Raw genomic sequence first — 20,108 nt, 5'->3', positions numbered from 1 at the left:
TGTTAAGGTTGCGGCATCATCTCAGGAAGAGAACACAATTGAGTGGAAAAACTTACTTCTTCCTCTGCTTGAGTGGCTCCCATCATCAGTGTTACACTAGTTGTCAGAGTGTACGAAAGTTGGTGAATGAGAGCAATGTCCTTGAGCTTCCCATCATGCTCTCTGAGTGATTGTATGAACTCTCACTGACGCGTACTGTTAGCAGTGTGCTTTGGATCGGTGTGGCTGAAACATGCCACAGTGAAGGGCTGCTGCTTTCTGGAAGAGCCAGTAATTTTGACAACATGATGAGGTGTTCAAACATCCCCACCTCATACAATAGAAGATGAACCAGTGACCTCGGAATCTGGAAGAAAGCCCCGGTATCATATTTTAGAGTTGTAAAAACACTTGGAGCTAATATGAGAGAGATGTAGAGGGGTATTTTTCTCAGTGACAATCTCTATTGGATTGATTTTCCATTTGCTTTGGCTCTGATGTTCATGTCACCCTCAGAATGAATAGCACAATGATTGCTTTTTGCTGCTTCATTCATTCAACTGTACTGTAGTGCTTAAATATGAGATGCCTCAGCTGACACAAACAACAGTCGATGTGCTAAACTGATATGGTTAACATGGTTTACGTTATTCCATATCAACATTTCATTGTTATTAAAACCATGTTGGCATATTCATGTAGGTTTTGAGCATGTCAGCATGTGTTTTTTTTCTTCTTTTTAGCTTTTAGACAGATTTGCTGCCTTGGCCATTGGTCACACAGGATGCAGTGGCTAGCAAATGTGCAGCTTCTCATAGCGCAAATTAGCCTCTTAGCTCTTCACAAGCAGAGCAGACAGAAATGGTCTGTTAGCGACATTAGTTTCACACACTGATTATACAACACACTACTTAGCAAAAGCTACTGTAACATTGAGTCATATTTCTAACTATCTTCTCCATGGTTGCTTCGCTGTTTGATGAGGTTATTCTCGGTGGGCTGTGGATAGTAGTGTTGTGGTGTACAGGCTAGCAGGATGGCTACTACGCACATACAACGTTGATGGCCTACATCAACACAAAGCAACAGCAGGGACAGCTACTGTACTTGCTCGATAATTTACAGCCATTCAAAGTGCTTTTTCTTCACCTTAAATTGCAAACATGAATCTGACCTTACACTGGAAGGTCAGCACATGATTATTCACCATAATGAAAGTGCATGTGAAGTGCAGCTGTGACTTTCTTTCAAAAGGAAATTCAATGATGCATCTCAGTCATGGATGACAGCTGTAGCTGAAGGCCTGTACGTTCATTCATGTGACCATGTTGCAACAGTTGAACCCATTCTTCTACTCTAACTAACTAACAAAATTTATCCTTGTCACATTTTGTTTTTGTCCACTGTACTGTATAATTTCACAATAAAAAAAAAAATAAAAAAAAATCCTTGAAAACACACTAGATATAATAATTTATGATTGATATGCAGTAATGCAAACAAGAGGATGGATTGTATTGTTTTCTATCTTTCCCTTTTGCCAGTGCAGTGCTCTTTGTGATTACTCGGCTGCATTGTGCGTCCAGTGCATGCTAATGGCTAAATGTGATTAAGACCACAGAGCAGAGCCATGGACTGTTCAATGGGATTAGAGTTGTGTATTGGCCAAACAGTGATGACTGTGCGCTGTGAGGGCTCAGATGCAGAGCAGGTTATGTTTGCTAGCAGCAGCAGGCTGCATCCCTTGCTATCAGTCCCTGTGTGCGGCTCCTCCAGACCGCTTACCGGAGGGGAGGATGCTCGACATTTCCTCTGAGCAGCGATGCCACACCAGCTTATTTCCTCCTCCTTGTCGTTTCTTATCTTTCCCGTTTATCCTTGATCCCTCTGTCTTTCTGGCTGCCTCATATATTTGGCCTCTCATTTTCACTCCTTGTTCGTCTCTCATCTCTCGGTTTTCTCTGTCACTGTCAGAGAGAGGAAGAGAGAGAGAGAGAGAGACGATCGAGTGTGGAAAAAAAACTCTATGCTGTTACCATGGCAACTGCATCTCGGAGCTGAGCCAGTACTCTTCCACAGGCATGCGTGCTCCCGCTCTCATTCTCCCTCTGCTTGCCTTACTTAGAAGCTTACCTCTGATGAGAATGAAGAGGAAGAGACAGGGGGAACAAGGGACAACGCTACGCTTGTTATGGAGGAGTAGTGTTTCATAACCCTCCAAGGAAACAATGTGCTTTCCTCTGTGATGAATTATTATTACTGATGGCAGATATCAAACACAAGACGTTGTCAGAGAACGGCACACTGTGTACAACAAAGGAAACATGCAGTGCATTCTGCTCTTTAAGGTGCTTTCTTCTCTGCAGAGGTCTTGGTCGCCGGGCTGACAGAGGCGATTGTGGGTAATGGTCTGTTACAGGAAATTAATGCATTTGCAGGGCTCTACTGCCTTGCTCTATAACATCAATCTGTGTTAATTCGGCAATTTATCTGATGTAATGAGAAGACGTCTCAATGAGGGACCACATTTTCCACAAACTAACTTTGGATTATGTAATTTGTATTCTCAAACGTGCACTGGTGTATGTGAGTCCTCGAAGGGGTTTTTGTCATAATTGGCTGACATGAATCAAAATCTGTTATGACCACGTCAGAGCAGCAGTAACTATTGATTCGGGTATGGTTGGGAAATGTGTCATGGTTGGCTGTCTGCTCATTAATATGTTCAAAACAGAAGTGAAAAATGTCCAAGGTGAGGGGGGGGGGCAGAAATGTTGGGGTGGAGCTGTTTACAGGTAATTTGTTTCTTTGGATGCAACACATCTGAAACAATAGATGCATTGTGTCATGTAGCCCAGATGGATGTTATGTAGCCCAGATTGGGGGGGGGGGCAGCTTCTGTTGACTTGGACCAAATGAGAAAACACGCACCTGTAACACACACATGGGGTACACTCGTTATTTTCAGCTTGACTGATTCGAATTGGGAAGCAAATCTAACAGTAACAGAAATGATTCGGCGTCACCGAATGCTGGCTTCTTCCGCCCAGAACACCATAAGCCCGGCCGCAGTGTTTCCTCTACAATTAGAGGGTTTACTTGGCAGTCACACCCACAATTCAGCCAGTGAGCGAAAATTGATTTAGCATCTTATAGCTCAGTGCCCGGCTGCGTCAGACAGCGAGGGGGGAAATGAAGCCCTGAGCAGACAAACCACTCCACGCTTCCCTTTTGTCCCCATAGAAGGGGAATTCATTTCTGTCATATCACTGTGATTGTAAGTAATGAGGCAATTGTGATAGCACAGCAGAGAAAGGGAAGGGAGAAGGTGTGAGGGGTGAGGAGGAGTCAGTGGGTTTCATACTCCTTTAACCACATGCAATATGTCAAGACCTTCCCTGGCTTGGGGAGGGCGGAGGAGGAGGAGGAGTGTAGCCTCTCCTCTGAACCAGTGTGAACCGGTTGTGTCCTCGCCTCGGTTGTTCAGCCATGATCGCCTACAGCCCCCAGGTGCATTATGTTGATGTAATCTGCGGCAGAGAGACTCCTAGGGTCATATAGAGACTGGATTATATACAAGGTCCCGAGGGAACTCTATAATACACAGGCATTATTCGGATGTGCTGTGCTGAGCAGCGCCCACTGAGGATATGTTCACACATTACGTGCTGTGTCTTACTTTTAGAAAAGGTTAAGGAAGAACACGTTCCAGGGTCATGAGCATCTTTTATTTCTGGTGGATGTAGAAGACATCCCCTGGATAACAAAAAATATCCATCCACAGGAAACTGAGTACTTAAAAGGAGCTGGTTGAGGGGCAGCTTCTTTTTTCCGCCTCTGCTGGATAAGTGGCCAAAGATGGGCGACATCATCTTAACAGTGAGAGTTTCACAGCGGGAAGTTTTTTTTTGCTGTCAGTGATTTGTGTCTTCAGACTTGCAGAGGAAAGAGGCTTGTTTTTTTTAATTCGCTACTTTAGTCTGACGTTCGAAAAATCTTACAGCGAGAAGCCCATTGTGTGGGAGAGGAAGAGCTGTCGGATAGATGACACCGTGGTGCACACAAAATGATTTTCATTTTCTTTGCATCAAGCACATTAAAGTACGCCAGCAGCCCACGTGGGTTTCTGAGACATCAGATATACAGCTGCAGTTCTGACACTTGACTTGTCAGAGAAAATCATGAATTATCAAGAAATAAAATCTACACTGTGAACAAAATGCTTCTCCTGCGTTGGGGTTTCTCAGCTCCTGCAAACAAAATCTGACAGGTTCCCCTCCTGTAACAACTCAAGTCTTTCATAATAACATAAACAACAACAACAATAAAAAAATACCTATTTTTACTGCTAGTGGAAACATAATAGTGCACATAAATGTCTTTGACTTTCAGTACACATAAATGTCTTTGACTTTAACATTATTTTACAGAAGTTTATTTTTACAATATATATATTTATTTAGTAACTGTTTGACAGAAAAAGAAAACTGAAGTCAGGAAATGATTAGTTTAGCACACTGGAAATAGGTGGTAACAGCCTGCCATAAACTGGGATCACAGACAGTTGCTGACACCATGGATGTTCACACTCATACCCTGTGAATACACCCTCTTGGACACTAGAAGCTCATGGCTCACTAATTAACATTCCAGGTCTTCCAGAAATTGCCTGCTCCCAGCTAAGAAGTAAACTTAGATTAAATTAAATTACAGAATAATTTAATTATAAGATCATTTAAATTAGGATAATTACAGGATGAGCTACTTGGTAATATATCAAGTACTTTAAATTAGCTTCACAGTTACCAGCTACCAGCAACATTAAAGTGATTATGTCATACATGATGCTGAAAAGCCCACTCCATATTATTAATTTTGATGATGAGTTTTATTTATCATCTTTATAGTATATTAACAGATTACTCAGACACTGTGGTGTTGTTACCTTTACTAAGAAAAATATCTGAGTACCTTTTTCACCACTTTTTGCAGACCTCAAGTCAAGTCAAGTAAATTTCCCTACTACTACTTGCTTTAAAACAACTAAAAAGATTTCTCCTCGGTAATACTGTTAAATCCTTGTTAGAAGGGCTTAATATTTTCCTCAGACGTCTTTGATATCTTTCTGTTGATCCTATGATGATAGCATATGCCTATCTAATCTGACAAACCTGCCTGTTTTCCCCTATAGTGTTTCATCCACCCACACCTACACTATAAGCTGCAACTGACAGCAACAAGTATCAGCTGGTTTCCAGAACAATGTAGAAATTTGCAAAGTGAAGTAGGAACAGGTGAAGCACCTGCTCTACACTGTTTTGTCTTATATCTTATGCTGTGATATACTTACATTTACATAGTGCACTTAGAATTACAAATATACCTGCTCATGATATTAAGACATATTTTATTTTTTTGGGGTTGAACACCTTAATGATTATAGGAATGATAGCCATGAGCACTGTTGGTTGAGCTCATGGCCTAATTCACTGATTCATTTCTTTGGGTAATCATCATCTTAGTGCCAGAGCCGGTCTTGCTTAAATAGATGATTATTATCCAGCTAAGTGAGGGATTTATAATTAAAGTAAATGTCCTTTATGGCAAGGTGAATTATGTCTGTGGAAACTGTGTGTGTTACATCAAGAAGCTGAAGCTTGCAGAATTTGTAACGGAGGTGATCTTGGCGCTTGTCATCTTAATGTTGAGGGATGAGGAGTCATTTGATATAATTACATGGTACTGTGTTTTATGATTATGTTTTTGAATTAATACATGATCACATACGTTTATTTTGTGTTTCAGATATAGGTGATGCTGCCACTGAAAAGCAGTTCAATGTTTTTATTTGTCACATAGCGTGGCACGTTGTACAGTAAACAAAGAAGTGAAGTGATGGTCTAAGCAGGGCAGACTGTACAGAGCTGCAAAGCTGCAAAACAAAAAAAACATACCTGTCAAAAAAAAGGATTATATTGCTCATGATTTTGCTTTGCTCTGTCTCTTTTCAGGTTGGTGTTACTTTGTTGCAGCAACAGAGGCAGGCCCCGAGTCAGAGGTGAAGAGAGCAAGACAGGAGAGCTCCCGGGCAGCAGGGGGTAGCAGCAGGCATGCAGGAGTCCACCTCAGATAGCAAGATGGCCAAACAGGTCAGTATGGTCCTAAGTGGGATGATGGATTACACTGCTGTGACACTGTCATGCTGACAAAATCTGTCTAGACAGGAGCCAATCCCAGCTGACACAGGGTGTGGGACAGCTCGCCGGTCTAGCTCAGGGCTGACATGTAGAGACAAACAGCCAGCCACACACACATTCACACTTGAGAGGCAACAATTATCTATTTAATAATTCAATCTGGCGAGCAAGATGTTTTGCAATTTGAAGCAGAAGTATATGAGCCAATGAAAAGCAAGGATCTGAGTCTTTCTTGGCTGCTTTGTTGTGACATCACAAGGTCACAGAAGTCAAGACAGCTCATTTTAAGGCTCAGTTTCTGAATATAGACAATATGAAATTTCTCTGGTGGACTGAATGCTTTCATACTTCCAAGTATTTTAAGTACATTCAGACTTGACAGATGAGCTCCATAGCTGTGTGATTTGACTTTCTTTGTCTCTTCTATATGTGTATAGGAACTGAACTCGAAGCATCTAGACGACCACAGAGAAACAGACGAAATGTCTGAGAAGACGTCGCCAAACAAGAACCTCAAATCTCCACAGAAAGGCTCCAAACGACTCAAAACTGCCCCTTTCAAAGTGACCCTGCTTGACTCCGCTGAGTTTGAAGCAGAAATTGAGGTATGCATAATGGCTTAACAATTGGTGGGGAGACATTTTCTTTGTAGAATTAACCTTAACCTTAACACGCTTTGAAAAAACACATGAAAAGCAAAACTCCCCTTTTCCCCTTTTTTTCTCCTTTGTTATTATTTTCCTTTGTGGGCAGTTGTGTATGTTGTATAGTGCTGCACTGAGCGGATAAAACAGGCAAAGCGGATAAAAGAGAGGGCACCATGCTGACAGCGCACCAGGAGGGCAAAGCCAAAGCCAAAGAAATGTTACACATTTTTGGCACAAAAAATTGTGTAGTATGAAAGTCTGCATTCCACACAAGATATCAGTTGTCATTACTCCAGCAGTGTGAAACGGGACATTCTCTACTGTCAGGAAAAGGAAACTGAAGCCATGCATAAGAGAGACGACAGATTCAAGACAATTGCACCAGATAAACAAGTGGTTTGAGGTTCTGGGGCTTTGATGACCAGCAACAGCAGCAGTGTATACATCTGGTGGAATATTTCTATCTTCTCCTCCAAAAATACCTTTGGCAGGATCGTGGTGGAAGGAATTCATAAGCAATTACTCCACAGTGGAGATGACTATGCAGAAATATTTTCAGGTATTTACATTCCTCTCACTGTGAATTTACAAGCCCAGATCCAGGACATGATACAGAGGCACCATTGATTCTGTACCTGAGATGGGGCTCTGTTCAGGCCCATTGGTGTCACCCAGTCTTTGTCACAGTCCAGCACTCTGCTTCTACATTTCAATTAAAATGTTTTTTAGCATTGAGTATAAAATATAACATTTGAAAATAGGCCGCCACCTTTCTAAATGAACTGGGTTATTGTTTTCTAAATTGTTACCCCTGTCAAAGGGACAACACTGTTTGCAGGTGCCTTCTAAAACTGTTACAAGTGACAATTACAAGAATGATTAATGCTGTAGTAATAGTTATATTGATTAGGTAAAAATTGTCAAAATCTAAACGTCCTTATCTTCAAATTATAGTTTGGGTCAAGCTGCAAAATCACTTGATCCTACATTTCCCACAATTCAACTTGCTTTTACAAATATAAGTGTATTTCTCAAACCAATCTGAGATAAGATAATCACCATACAGTGCATCATTTTTCAGATGTGGGAAAAAGCTCATAGAGCCACAGAATACTGTGTATTATACAACTTGGATGAAGTTGTGACCTTGTGAGAAGTGAATTGATCTTCTTGTGTAAAGTCAGTGGAATCGTTTGAAGAGTTGGTTTTACTATATTTTTATAAACAACTATTAAATATACTGTGTATATATATATATATATAATAGTATTGTTTTTGTAATGATCCTAATGATTCTACTTCTGGCATTAATGTCAGAAATGATACTAAGCCCCCAGTGATTGGTCACAGGAAGTCTCCTTTGTTTAATAAAAGCCCCCAGCCAGCCTGCTAAGTGAGTGCTAGGAAATCTATAGCTATTACATGGTTGCAAGCCAGGTGCAACCAAGGAGAAAATAGAGGAGCAATATTATCACGAGCCATCCCTTAGGATACAGTATATGCTCAGGTGCAAGAAACGTTGTGTGTGTGTGATCTGGTCAGGACTAGAGGTAAAACAACTTGTGTAACTGTGGAGTAAAATAAAAGTACAAAGTTTGAAAGCTGAGGCAGAAAGGCTACATAGTCGGTCTTAAGGCTATATGCAGGTGTTAAAAGACTATTAGAGACTAAACAGACCTGCAATTAATCATCCGCCACAAAGGTTTTAATTTAAACATTTTGGAGGATGTAGTGCATTGTACTGTGAGGTGTTTCTGTTATTCAGCCTACTTTCATGAGATGGACAAAATAACTAGCTTTAGCCAGATTCAGCATGCACCTGTTGGCCACACAGCACGGCAGGTGTGTTTGACTGGAGACAGTTGCCGTGGTTTCCAGATGGTGCATTAAGTCACGAGCCCCTTCTCTGCTGCAGCTGCTGATTTGACTCTTTTCATTTGTTTACATTGTGAATAACTTTATCGTGTGACTTCTGTTTTCACACTGTGACATATTTGACTTTGCATGTAGCAAAAGTACAAGTTCACAGCAAAACGAGTTTTGCTCCAGGGACAAGAGTGAATTTAACTCTTTACATCCGCCCCTGGCTGTCTGTTGATGGGTTTAGGTTGCTTTTAACGTGCCAGTGTGAGTGAGGTAAGGATATCAGGAGAGCCTTGCTTGCACCAACCTCTCTCTCAGTGCTGTAAAAACACTCTGAAATACCTCTGGGCCTTTTCCTCACCACAATAATAGTTTGCATTATGGTTATGAAAGCTTTTGTGTCTTAAGTGCTCTTCGTGAACATTCTCCTATCCTCGAAGCACTGCCAGTCATTGCCAGAGAGGGATTTACAAAGCCGGCTCTTGTCAATCCATGTTTTTTTTCTTCTTTGAAGTAGCTGTAGTGTGGTGAGAGCCTCAGACCTCCAGGTCATGGATGGGCCTGCTTCTGCTTCCTGTCTGTAATTGCTGGGGCGGAACTTCATGCCTGCCATATCTGAGCCTCCCTCGTGCCTTCAGGAACTGGTAATAACAGTACTGCAAGAAGACAGGCCACACTTTGGGAGTGCTGTCCCTGGAGGAGGTGCATTCATGGGTTAATTAAGTCTCTTGTCATGGATGCATGGTTTTAGCGTCCCCGTGGTCCTCGGGCAGGATGGGAGACCCCATGCCTATACCCGCTTGTCTCACCCGGCCTCCTCTTCTGCTCACTGGGGTGTAATCTGCCTGACTGGATGGGTCAATGTAGAGCAGAGCTACTTTGGGTAGAATTGAGTGCTTCATGCTGGTTAGCTGTCTTTTAACACGGGAGTGTGTCTTGGGGTTTGAGAGGTGTTTTAAGGTCCCAACACTGGGATCATTGTTGTACGGGTAAATATTTACTTTACAAGAACAGAGAGCAAATAGGCGGGCTCACCTCAGTCATCACACTGATACTGTGTGTTCATTTAATTTTGCTGTCTACAGCTGATATCATGAAGGGCACTCTTCCTTTATACTGTTGCTGAATGACACGAAGAGAGCTTACAGTAGTCATATATTAATGATGATTGTTGTTACTTTGTTCATATAGCACTTTTCATTACTAAGTTACAAAATGCTTCACAGAAAAATAAAGCACATAAAATAGAGCAAAAGAGCAAAGAGCCGGGGCAACTTAAAAGAGGAAACTGTGTAAATAAAAAATACATCAACTCACAGCCCCGGGCCTCAGGGGCTTTTTGCAGATAGTCCTGAATCGCAAAGGTTTAAATAACAAAATGAAAATGAATGTATTCAGTCATGCATTAAAGCCCATAAACATAAGATGATATTGTTGATCAAAAACAGAAGTACGTTTTGGTTCCTTTGTGCCATTCAAGCAGCAAATCTACTTGGCACCTTGGCCCAAGAGAGAGTCAGTGACACTGACTCACCTGCAGGCTCAGGTCACTGCAGAGGAGGCTCTTACATATTACAGTATCATGTGATGGCCCAGTTTAAGAGCCAGTGGTCTAGGTGGTCTGCACTCACTGTGATATTAATGTGGAACATGGGCTCAGCTTAGACATTGTGGGATGAGCTCACTCTGCTCTGAATCCGACTGAAGTCTTTAAACTACAATAATCATTTCCTATGAAGCCGCTGTATAAAGCATTAGCAATCTAGAGATGTCTTCCAATCTTCTTTACTTTACAGTGGCAGAAGTAGAAATTGTGAAGCCAGAGGCAGATCATTACAACAGCAAGGTTAACTGCCAATATTATTTAAAACGTCTCATGACATCATGATCTTACATGAAAAAACACGTTGACTCAGTCAATTTTGACGGCTGCCAGACTGCCGCTGAGCAGGTGATATTTAAGAGATTAAGATACTATGTTTTACTCCATGTACGATGGATAATGACTACAGTAGTAGTTTTTGCGTGAGTGCACAATTAATGTGCCTATGGTAATAATATGATAGCAATACCATTATTTCTATAGCATATCACATTTGATAAATAAGGTTTAGCTCAAAATATTAATATACAGAGAGTAAAATAACAGGTTGATGATTAAAGTTGACATGGTTTAAAGTCTAATAGCAAACTCCTGACCACAATTAGTGCCCAGCCTTGACCTTGGGATTAAATTATTGTTATTATCAAATGATTGAATCAGTCTGAAACTTGACAGGGAGCCAATGTACATCAGTAGAGTAATGTAATTGTACCTGTTATATAGGTTTATTAAGTGTTGCGCCACCATTATTACATACAGTGTATAATTAAGTGAAGGTGAAACAGCTTTTTGTTGATATTATAAACAACACAGCAGATGGGTAACACTGCATCTGTTTCCCTGGCAACTCCTCATTCAATCTCCCTGTCACCTACACTAGGCTCCAGGGGAGGAAGCACCACGAGTCTAATACTCCCTGGGTGTGGTTCAGAGTCAGGTCTAAATATTAACATACGTCCTCCTTGTGCAATATTGAACAGTGGCATATGAGCTCATGCATGAATTGATGTTGTGTGTCAATATTTCATACACTGCATGAGTGCCCATTTTTTTGTGCTTGAATTTAGGAAATTTGGCTACTAGTGGAAGTCACTGTGTCCATCTCACTTGATAATAAATACTAGGGAATTTACAGTAGTTAGTTAGTGTTCGTGTTTGAGATCAAAACTCTGTTAAGGTCAAAAGAGACCTGTTATAACCTCCAAACGATGTTGAAGTGAATTTTTGTGCACCGTGATCAAAATAACAAACTCACTCTACATGTGAAAACATGAACTTGACTGTCAGAGGAAATGTTGCTGTTATGCTCTGTCTGTAGCAGAGAAGGTTCGGCCCCAATACAAAGACCAATCTTCTCTGGCAATTCATGGTCCATTTTCACTGTCAAGTGTTTGATGCACACTGACCGTGGCACAACACTACATGGCTGAGCTGTTGTATTGTGCACTGAAGCAAGAACAGCTGTCTAATGGGGTCTGATATTGGTGAGCCAAAATTTCTCCTACACAAAACTGAGACTCTCATGCATAAAACAATTCAGTAGAAAATCTTCCTTTTGCTTTCTTTGACCCCTTTTCTGACTTTTTATTTTAACCACTGATGTGTTATTTATGTTTGTCTTCACAGAAACACTCTAAAGGACAAACCCTGGTGGACATGGTGTGTGAGCACCTCAACTTGCTGGAGAAGGACTACTTCGGTCTGACCTTTGCCGACACGGACACCCAGAAGGTCAGTGAATTGTGTTCCACAAAAAAATCCTTTTGGGACATTTCAGTGCATAAACACGTTGCTCTCAGGACAATCAGTATTCCTCTCACTTGTTGGCTGGGCTGGCTCTCTCAGGGGTGCACAATCCATCATTCAAAGATGAATGGAAAATGGAAATTTCCATGCTCAGTCTGGGCCTGGACAAAAGGCAATTGAAAAACTTGTGCAGTAGGAGAAAAGATGAAAAAATGCCTCATCTACCCTTTGCAAGATGCACATATGAAATTTAGTCGGACAAATATTTCTGAGAGTCGGAGCTGTTCTAGAGGCAGAAACAATCTCATTGGTTGAATTAAACCTCTGTGGACTGAAGACAGGAGCCACAGGAACATTTGAATATATATGAGGAGAAGACCCTGTGATGGACTGGTGACCTGTCCAGGGTGTATCCCACCCAGACAGGCTCCAGCCCCCCCTCGACCATGCACAGATAAGCAGTATAACCGATGGATGGATGGATGATGAAACATTTGGTCAGAAAGGCTCCAGTGCCTCCTTATGCCGTCCTTACGTAACCACGGCTATTCCTTTGCCTTTAGCCTACAGCTACAGGCAAGGTTTAACTTTAAGATCAGCCACACTCTTCAGCTCATGTAATGCCTCAGTGTGGCTAAAGGGTATTTTCTTAGGTTGTAGTCAAAATGCTCAGGGGTCAGTTCAGAACCTGACTTTGTAACTATTGACTGGAACTACTTGAACTACTTTCTGCTACAGAAATAGTCCTTTATGAAAACCGATAACAGTTCAGAAATAGGTATCTCTATTCTGGGTGGATAAAGATACCACTACAGGTTTGCTGAAATGACTCCATATGCCTCCCACCTTTTAGTGTGTGTTTCCTAGTCTAACTTTAATCAATCAGAAATACTGTAATTCTTTGTTTTCTGCTTTATTTATTTACTTATTTATTTATTTCACTCTGTCCTCCGAGGTTTAATTATTTCTGCTCCTGATGACTGTGTACATACATTACAGTGCAATCAGCTCATTTCAAATAGAATGTCTAAATATTTTTTCTCCCTCAGATCTTTGTTGATTTGTTGTCAAGTGCACAGACCAGACTTATTATCATATAATCAAGTGATTGACACTGAACTGATGGGTTGTAGCTGCCGGCTCACAGTAGAGCTCTTTGCTGGATGTGTGTTCTGGGTTTTGATTGATGTGAGTCTCCCTGAGGGCAGGTATGTGGTTTCACAACACGCTACAGAGGAGCCTCCTGCCTTTTGAAGATAGGAAAGATGACAAGACTAAGTCTCTTTAACATCTGGAGCATATTTTCTGTTGCCGTCATCAGCTCGTGCACACTTTGTCAGGTCACATGTTGTGACTTGATGTGCCTCTGTCAGCCAAGGGTTTGGATTGAGTGTAATCTGGGGCCCATATGGACTGGTTAACTGGTGCATTTTGGAGATAAACAGGCTTGAACTTTAAATATTTTTTCCTCTCTCTATGTGTAGGTGAAGCTACAGCTTAGATCAATATGTCAGGCTCATCAAAGACAGGCTTATCAGAGCGCAGCTTGAGCCTACTGTCTGAGGTCATTGCTGATTGCTAGACCGAACAAGCCTGAGAATTGAAATGTCATTTCAGATGCCCTTTCTCTGTCTCAGTTGGGGAAATGGGGATATATCTTTCCTCTTCAGGAGAACATTTATCCGCTGTGATTTCTCTATGAACTAAGATTGCAAAAGCAACAGTGAACGGCCAGTGATTAAAAGTTCCTCCTGCTTTTCTGCAGAGGAAGGCAAAGCAGCAGAGAGCGCCTTCCTAATTGAGTGCTCTTTTGGCCTTGGCTGATACAAGATAGATTCAGGGGGACGATAAATGCCTGCGGCTCATTAGAGTCTTTAGCAGGCTGATTAAACACTGCTTGGAGTATGTGTGTTTGTGCCTGTATGTGTATGTGTGTGTGTGCATGTGAAGGCATAGTTCAGAGTGCCAAAGCTGCTTTCAGTTTACCCAACAGGGCCATGAGATTGCACTGTGCTGTAGCAACTTTTCATACCCCCAATTCCACTCTAACTGATGTGATACCAGCTGCCAAAAATACTGTCAGCTTTAATAAGCGGCTGCTGTGTGGTATTCAGATTAGTGAGCATCACTGTCAGCTCTCTGCACACAACTATGCCTCAACACCTGCTTATATGTTTGTGTAAGCGTAAGGATCAAAGTAACAACATACATTAACTCCCATTACTATAAGTGAATAACCTGCTTTGTCTTTTCCCTCATGTGTTTTAATTAGATGTACAGGTGATTGACAAATAAAAGGGAAATATGAACAATTAAGAGTAAACATTACAAAGAAGATACTTCATGCAGGGAGTAACTGAATTAAGATGTTGGTTTTGTGTTGAGACAGGGCCTTTCTGTTTGTTTCAGTGCAAAAATATTTTCATTACTGTACATGCACGGCTGATTTATAGAGGAGCATGTGGAGACAGATGCAGATACTGATATGTCTATCTGAACAAACTTGCTCTTAACAAGACTGAAGCAACCCACTGGCTTCACAGATCTCAACCCAACTGAGGGATATTTTGGAATAGCGTTAGTGTGGTAGGTTCATCATTATCATCATCGTCATCGTCATCAACATCATAATAACATCAAATGAGACAATATTATTGGTTGTTCCTCCATTCAGTAGAATTCAGAGAACCTATGATGAGAATGTTATGAAGCTGTTTAGGAGGCTGAAGGAGGAACAAAATCTTGCTAAGACATTTAGTTTTGGTCCTACATGAAATATCTAAGGAACTCAGGCTGCTGACATCAACACACACACACTGACTGCGGTGATCCTCTGATTGTTTTATGAAGCGTCACCAGCCGGTCAAAGTCTCCACATCTTCTCAATGAATGACCTTTCGTTAAAGGGATAGTTCAACATTTTGGCAAATTGGCCTATTGCCATAATCCCTATAGTCATAGGAGTAGGTTCATTACCATTAAATATTGGTGCATGTTGTTTTGAGATCCGCGGGGCAGAGACGTGAGCTGCTCAGCGAACGCAATGGAGGTGAATGGTACTGGTCCCCTGAACCCTCATCAAACTCATCTAATACACAATCCAACAACTCCAAAACACTCTTGTGGAGAAGTTGTGACCTGCACATTCAACACGCTATATTTTGGGTTTGTTGGATTGTGTTTTTGATGGGTTTGATGAGGGACAGGGGACCAGTACCACCTCCTCACCTCCATTGTGTTCGCTGAGCCCTTTTAGCACCACCATAAGATTGATATTTGTGGTTTTGATCATTAGTTTTAAACCAAATTCAAACCAAACAAAATCTGCAAAACCAATGACATTCATCTCCTCTGCTGTGATTTGATAGCAAAGGTTAACATGGTTACACACCAAACAAAGACTGTGTCTTGGATGAGCCACCCGATTGGACAGCACGGGTGTGAGCTAAGGTGTGGGCAACATGTAGGCTACCATATTCATTTATTAATTTTAATGATGATTTTTGTGTTGATGTTCTCTGCCACTGTTTCATAATGAAAATAAAAATATTTTTAAACTTGATACATTACATCGATTTATTTGCGGCCGGCAACATTGATCGCCTCTCTCTCACAAACACAATCGTCCTGGGAGATTGGACCTCGTCACATCTGATCCAATCACACCTGGAGACAGAAAGTGACAACCGATAAATTAATTTTGGGACCTGGACTGTATCAAATATTTGGATTAATTTGGCAAGGCAAGGTCATTTTATTTGTATGGCCCATTTTTACAAACAGTTTGTCTCAAAGGGCTTTACATAGAAGCCGGTGCATATTCTCATTTGCCCAGGTCATAGTATTTCAAAGGAGGTTAAATCGAAAGCAACTGGACTTAGTTATTTGTAAATAACAAATAACTAAGTCCAGTTGCTTTCGATTTAACCTTTACATAGAATTGTTCAACATCCTCTGCCCTTAGACCCTCACATTGACTGAGGAAAAACTCCCAAGACTTACTGTAATAGGCAAAATAATTGGAGAAACCTCAGGGGGAGCAACAGAGGAGGGATCCCTCACCCAGGATGGACTAATATTGCAACAAATGTACTTTTTTTCTTTTGGAAAAGAAAATAATCAGTTGCTACTTTACAGTGACAGGCAGAGGTTGTGACTGTGTGTCTGAGGAACTCACCAAAAAAAAACAGAGCAGTTGTAGTATCATTGGGAACCAGCGGTCAAATTAGAAGATGAATGGGCAGTGGGAGATGAAAATGGATGATTAATGTCCTCTTGTGAAATATGATAGAAATAGGGTAAGAATATGAGAGGGAAATATCTACCCTCTTTGTCGCTGTGTGTGTGCTACTGAGCCTCCAAACAACATGATTTACAGCTGCTCTTACAACAGAATCAGTGTCCACTGCACAAACCATAAGATGCTCTCAAAAAACATCAGAAAAGTGGAAGTGGGGGGTGGGCCGGGTCCCCCACAGGTGAAGTGGTTAATCGCACTCTTAGATATTGCGGAGATTAGCTAGGTAAGTGCCTGCTGGTGGTTTTGCAACACAATGAAGAAACAGATGCTTGAATTAAATCTACCCTCAGCACGGTTTGAACGGCTCAGCAGGCGCAGGCTCAGTTTCTTTATTCAACCATATGGAGAGGCTTTCATTAGGAGCACAACACAGCAATTAGAGCAAAATGTGACCCCCCCGCATGTGCATTAGCCATGTTTCAAGTCTGCCCTGTGTGAATACTGCCTTCTGTCTTTCAGAACTGGTTGGACCCCTCCAAGGAGATCAAGAAGCAGATGCGCAGTGAGTGTCTTTTCCAAGTCGCTGAGATGATAAATATTTTAAATTTCAATTAGTTAAGTTGTTATTAGATTTGTTGGCATATGAACTGATGCAAAGTTATGTGTTAACCTGCTGGATACAATTTCATCATTGACTTGCAATTACATAATTATATGATTATAATTATATCTATCCAAAGATAAGCATGATGTTCAACCTTTCATCTCTCCTCAGGCTCTCAGTGGCACTTTGCCTTTGCAGTCAAGTTCTACCCTCCAGATCCATCCCAGCTCACTGAGGATATTACCAGGTACACACACACACACACACGCATACACACAGACAGACACAGTCTTACTGTATCAGCAGATGTAGCTCCTCTGGCTGAGCTGTCAGATGTTCCTCAGGGTTAATCAAACCAGAAATTGCTAACACATGCCACTTTCACAGATGATTTGCCTCTTTCATTTTTAAAGATAAGTGTTTACATGAAAGTATTGTAACAATTTACATGGCATATTTGCCCCGGTGTCAAAGCAACCCAAATCCCTCTCTCCTTTTTGAGGATTAGACCTGGAATGCTACTAAATGCCATGGATTAACTATGCTGAATACTTGTTGGAGCTCGCCTTGGCTCAGGCTTGTTTGACTGCCAACCCCCTCCTCCCCTTTTGTCTCATCTGACAGATACTACCTGTGTCTGCAGCTGAGGGATGACATGCTGTCAGGTCGGCTGCCGTGCTCGTTCGTCACTCACGCCCTCTTGGGCTCCTACTCGGTTCAAGCCGAGCTGGGGGACTACGACCAAGACGACCACGGCTCCGACTACGTCAGCGATTTCCGCTTCGCCCCCAATCAGACCCGCGAGCTGGAGGAGAGGGTGATGGAGCTCCATCGAAACTACAAGTACCGGACATATTGTTGTTTAAATCAGACCTTCATCTGACCACAAATCTCCTTGGGGGGGATGGGCTGATGAGTTTTTTCGCTGCGTCGATACACCCCCATCATACATATGGATGATAGATGCCGCCACTTTACCGCGCCATCTGTCATTGAGATGTACACAGTGCCAGGGTTGCCAGTGTGGGAATACTTACTCAGTTAGACGGTCTACTCTTCACCACAGTTTGATTTGACATTGCTTTTTGGCATATGACCAAATAGTGCTTGGGGGGAATGGATGCAGGAGTGAATATACAGTATTATAACATTACTAAGATAACTCTGCTCCCACTGTGCAGGATTACGCACTTAATGTTTAAGACGGCTTGTTGATGTTGGTTACTGATAGCACTCTTGTTCTGCCACAGGGGGATGACTCCTGCGGAGGCTGAAATTAACTTCTTGGAGAATGCAAAGAAACTGTCCATGTATGGTGTGGACCTTCATCATGCTAAGGTTGGCTCTTCCTACTGTATAGCTAAGGTTCAATTCCACTACAGTAGGCTACAGTAGGTTTTTTTTTAAGGATGCACACAGTGCTGCTAATGGATCCTTTCCGCCTCCGTGCCGTCTCCTTGTTCGCTGCAGGATTCTGAAGGGATTGACATAATGCTGGGTGTCTGTGCCAACGGCCTGCTGATTTACCGCGACAGGCTGAGGATCAACCGCTTTGCCTGGCCAAAGATCCTCAAGATCTCGTACAAGAGGAGCAACTTTTACATCAAGATACGACCTGGAGAGGTAATCAACGTGGTGCATGATAATTGAAGTCCATTTCACACATTAAAATCAATCCACTAGTCATGGTTAGTGCTGCTCATCAACTCAACTCAGCTGTTATTCAGTGCTTTCTGTTCAAGGAGCTTTGTCCGGTCTGAGGAAATAACCTGGATCATCATTGCGATGGTGATGATAGTGGTGTCACTGAGGTTATCTGAGCTTGAGTTTGTAGAGCACATTTTCACCAGACGAAGCCTGTGGTGCAGATTGTGGTTGTGGAGTTTGAAAGATGTGTGTTATCTGAAAGTCAAGATATCTTTGCTTGCGACTTGACTTTTCTTTTTGAAATGCTAAACCTCAAGGGGTAGTTGAAGTTTTCGGTAAATGTTTCTGTTTGCTGTCTTACCGAGAGTTGGATTGGAAGATTGATTCCACTCTCATGTCTGTACAGTAAACATGGAGCTACAGCGATCAGCCAGTTAGCTTATCTTAGAAGTGTAGAAACAACAAATTGTGGGTTTTCAGCTTCTTGGAGTCTGCGCTGGTTGCCTGGCAACCTCACAGTGACGACTGCAGGGAATTACAATCGAGAACCAAACCCCGCTCACCTAGATCCGCAGTTACAGAATTTTGTGTTTCTGAGTCTTTTACCTGAAATGTGTTGCACATTTTTATCTGCTCATTTCAAAAACAGTCAGCCAGTCAGAAGCTCAGAGTCTCTTCTCTTGTGATCGGCTCACTGACCTGAAGCCTGAGAGAAGGGATGGAAACTAAACTACATTGAGTTTTTTTTCCGAAATGGACACCAAAACTCAAAATGTAAAATGTATTGTTGCTTATGTATTTAAAGGGACATTGTGTAACTTCTCCTGTTATATATTCACAAAAATCGATTATTTCGTTCAAAAGTCTGTTTTTCATTAATCAGTAATCCCCCCCATCAACAAACTGAAGTGTTCGGGTAAGCTCTGAATGTGCCGTTCATATCATTCATATCTACATGGAGCGGGTAAGCTCGGTGCTGGCTGCCATGTCGTGTCGCCATGTTTTTATGTTCAGTGGCAGCGTGACGGTAGGAAACCACGGAAACTCAGCGGAGACACCGGAGCTGTCGGCTCAGGTCGAGGTGGCGTCTGTGACAAGTCACCGCTGTAACGCAGTGAGGAGGAATGGAGCGTTACACTGATGCTGCATTCACCTGCAGTCGGACAGACGGCCGTCGGTAACAAACCAGATGTCATTTTAGTCACAGAAGTCGAGAGAAAGCCGGTAAAACGTGGGTCAGGTAAACAATAAGACATCGCCATGACAACATATTGTCACGTGTATTGTTTTACCTCGTGCTGACGGACCACTTGTTTACATAGAGGCTTGTTTATGCCATTACATGCAGCGGCTGTTGTCCGTCTGCCGTCTGCCCAATTTCATGTGAATGCAGCATGAAAAATACGATTGAGTTGCTTGCGATATACAACCGCAACGCTAGATGGGAGTAATTCCTACACAATATACATTTAAATAAGCAACAATACACATGTTAATCAATGAGTTATGTTTGGTAGTAGGTATATTTTGTTACCTGCGGAGCTATTCTTGTTTTTATGCTATGCTGACTATCTCCTGGTTC

The 20,108-nt window shown here is 41.9% G+C and overlaps 1 protein-coding gene across 5 annotated transcripts in view; it reads left to right on the top strand.

The window, feature by feature from the left end:
- The window catches only part of LOC146987257 (uncharacterized), a 79,363-nt gene that overhangs the window by 35,787 nt on the left and 23,468 nt on the right, over nt 1-20,108 (top strand). For all 5 annotated transcript variants that reach the window (XM_085776471.1, XM_085776469.1, XM_085776470.1 and 2 more), the window contains exons 2-9: nt 5,991-6,128; nt 6,614-6,781; nt 11,916-12,020; nt 16,795-16,837; nt 17,051-17,126; nt 17,504-17,722; nt 18,130-18,217; nt 18,350-18,502. In XM_085776471.1, coding sequence (XP_085632597.1) covers nt 6,090-6,128; nt 6,614-6,781; nt 11,916-12,020; nt 16,795-16,837; nt 17,051-17,126; nt 17,504-17,722; nt 18,130-18,217; nt 18,350-18,502 — 891 coding nt within the window. In that variant the 5' untranslated portion in view covers nt 5,991-6,089. The remainder of the gene's footprint in view (nt 1-5,990; nt 6,129-6,613; nt 6,782-11,915; nt 12,021-16,794; nt 16,838-17,050; nt 17,127-17,503; nt 17,723-18,129; nt 18,218-18,349; nt 18,503-20,108) is intronic.

The sequence above is a fragment of the Trachurus japonicus genome, chromosome 5, assembly GCF_045865225.1.
Source record: "Trachurus japonicus isolate A0001 chromosome 5, Traja_1.0".
Lineage (NCBI taxonomy): Eukaryota > Metazoa > Chordata > Actinopteri > Carangiformes > Carangidae > Trachurus > Trachurus japonicus.
The sequence above is the reverse complement of the archived record's forward strand: the minus strand, read 5'-3'. Positions and strand labels throughout refer to the sequence as shown.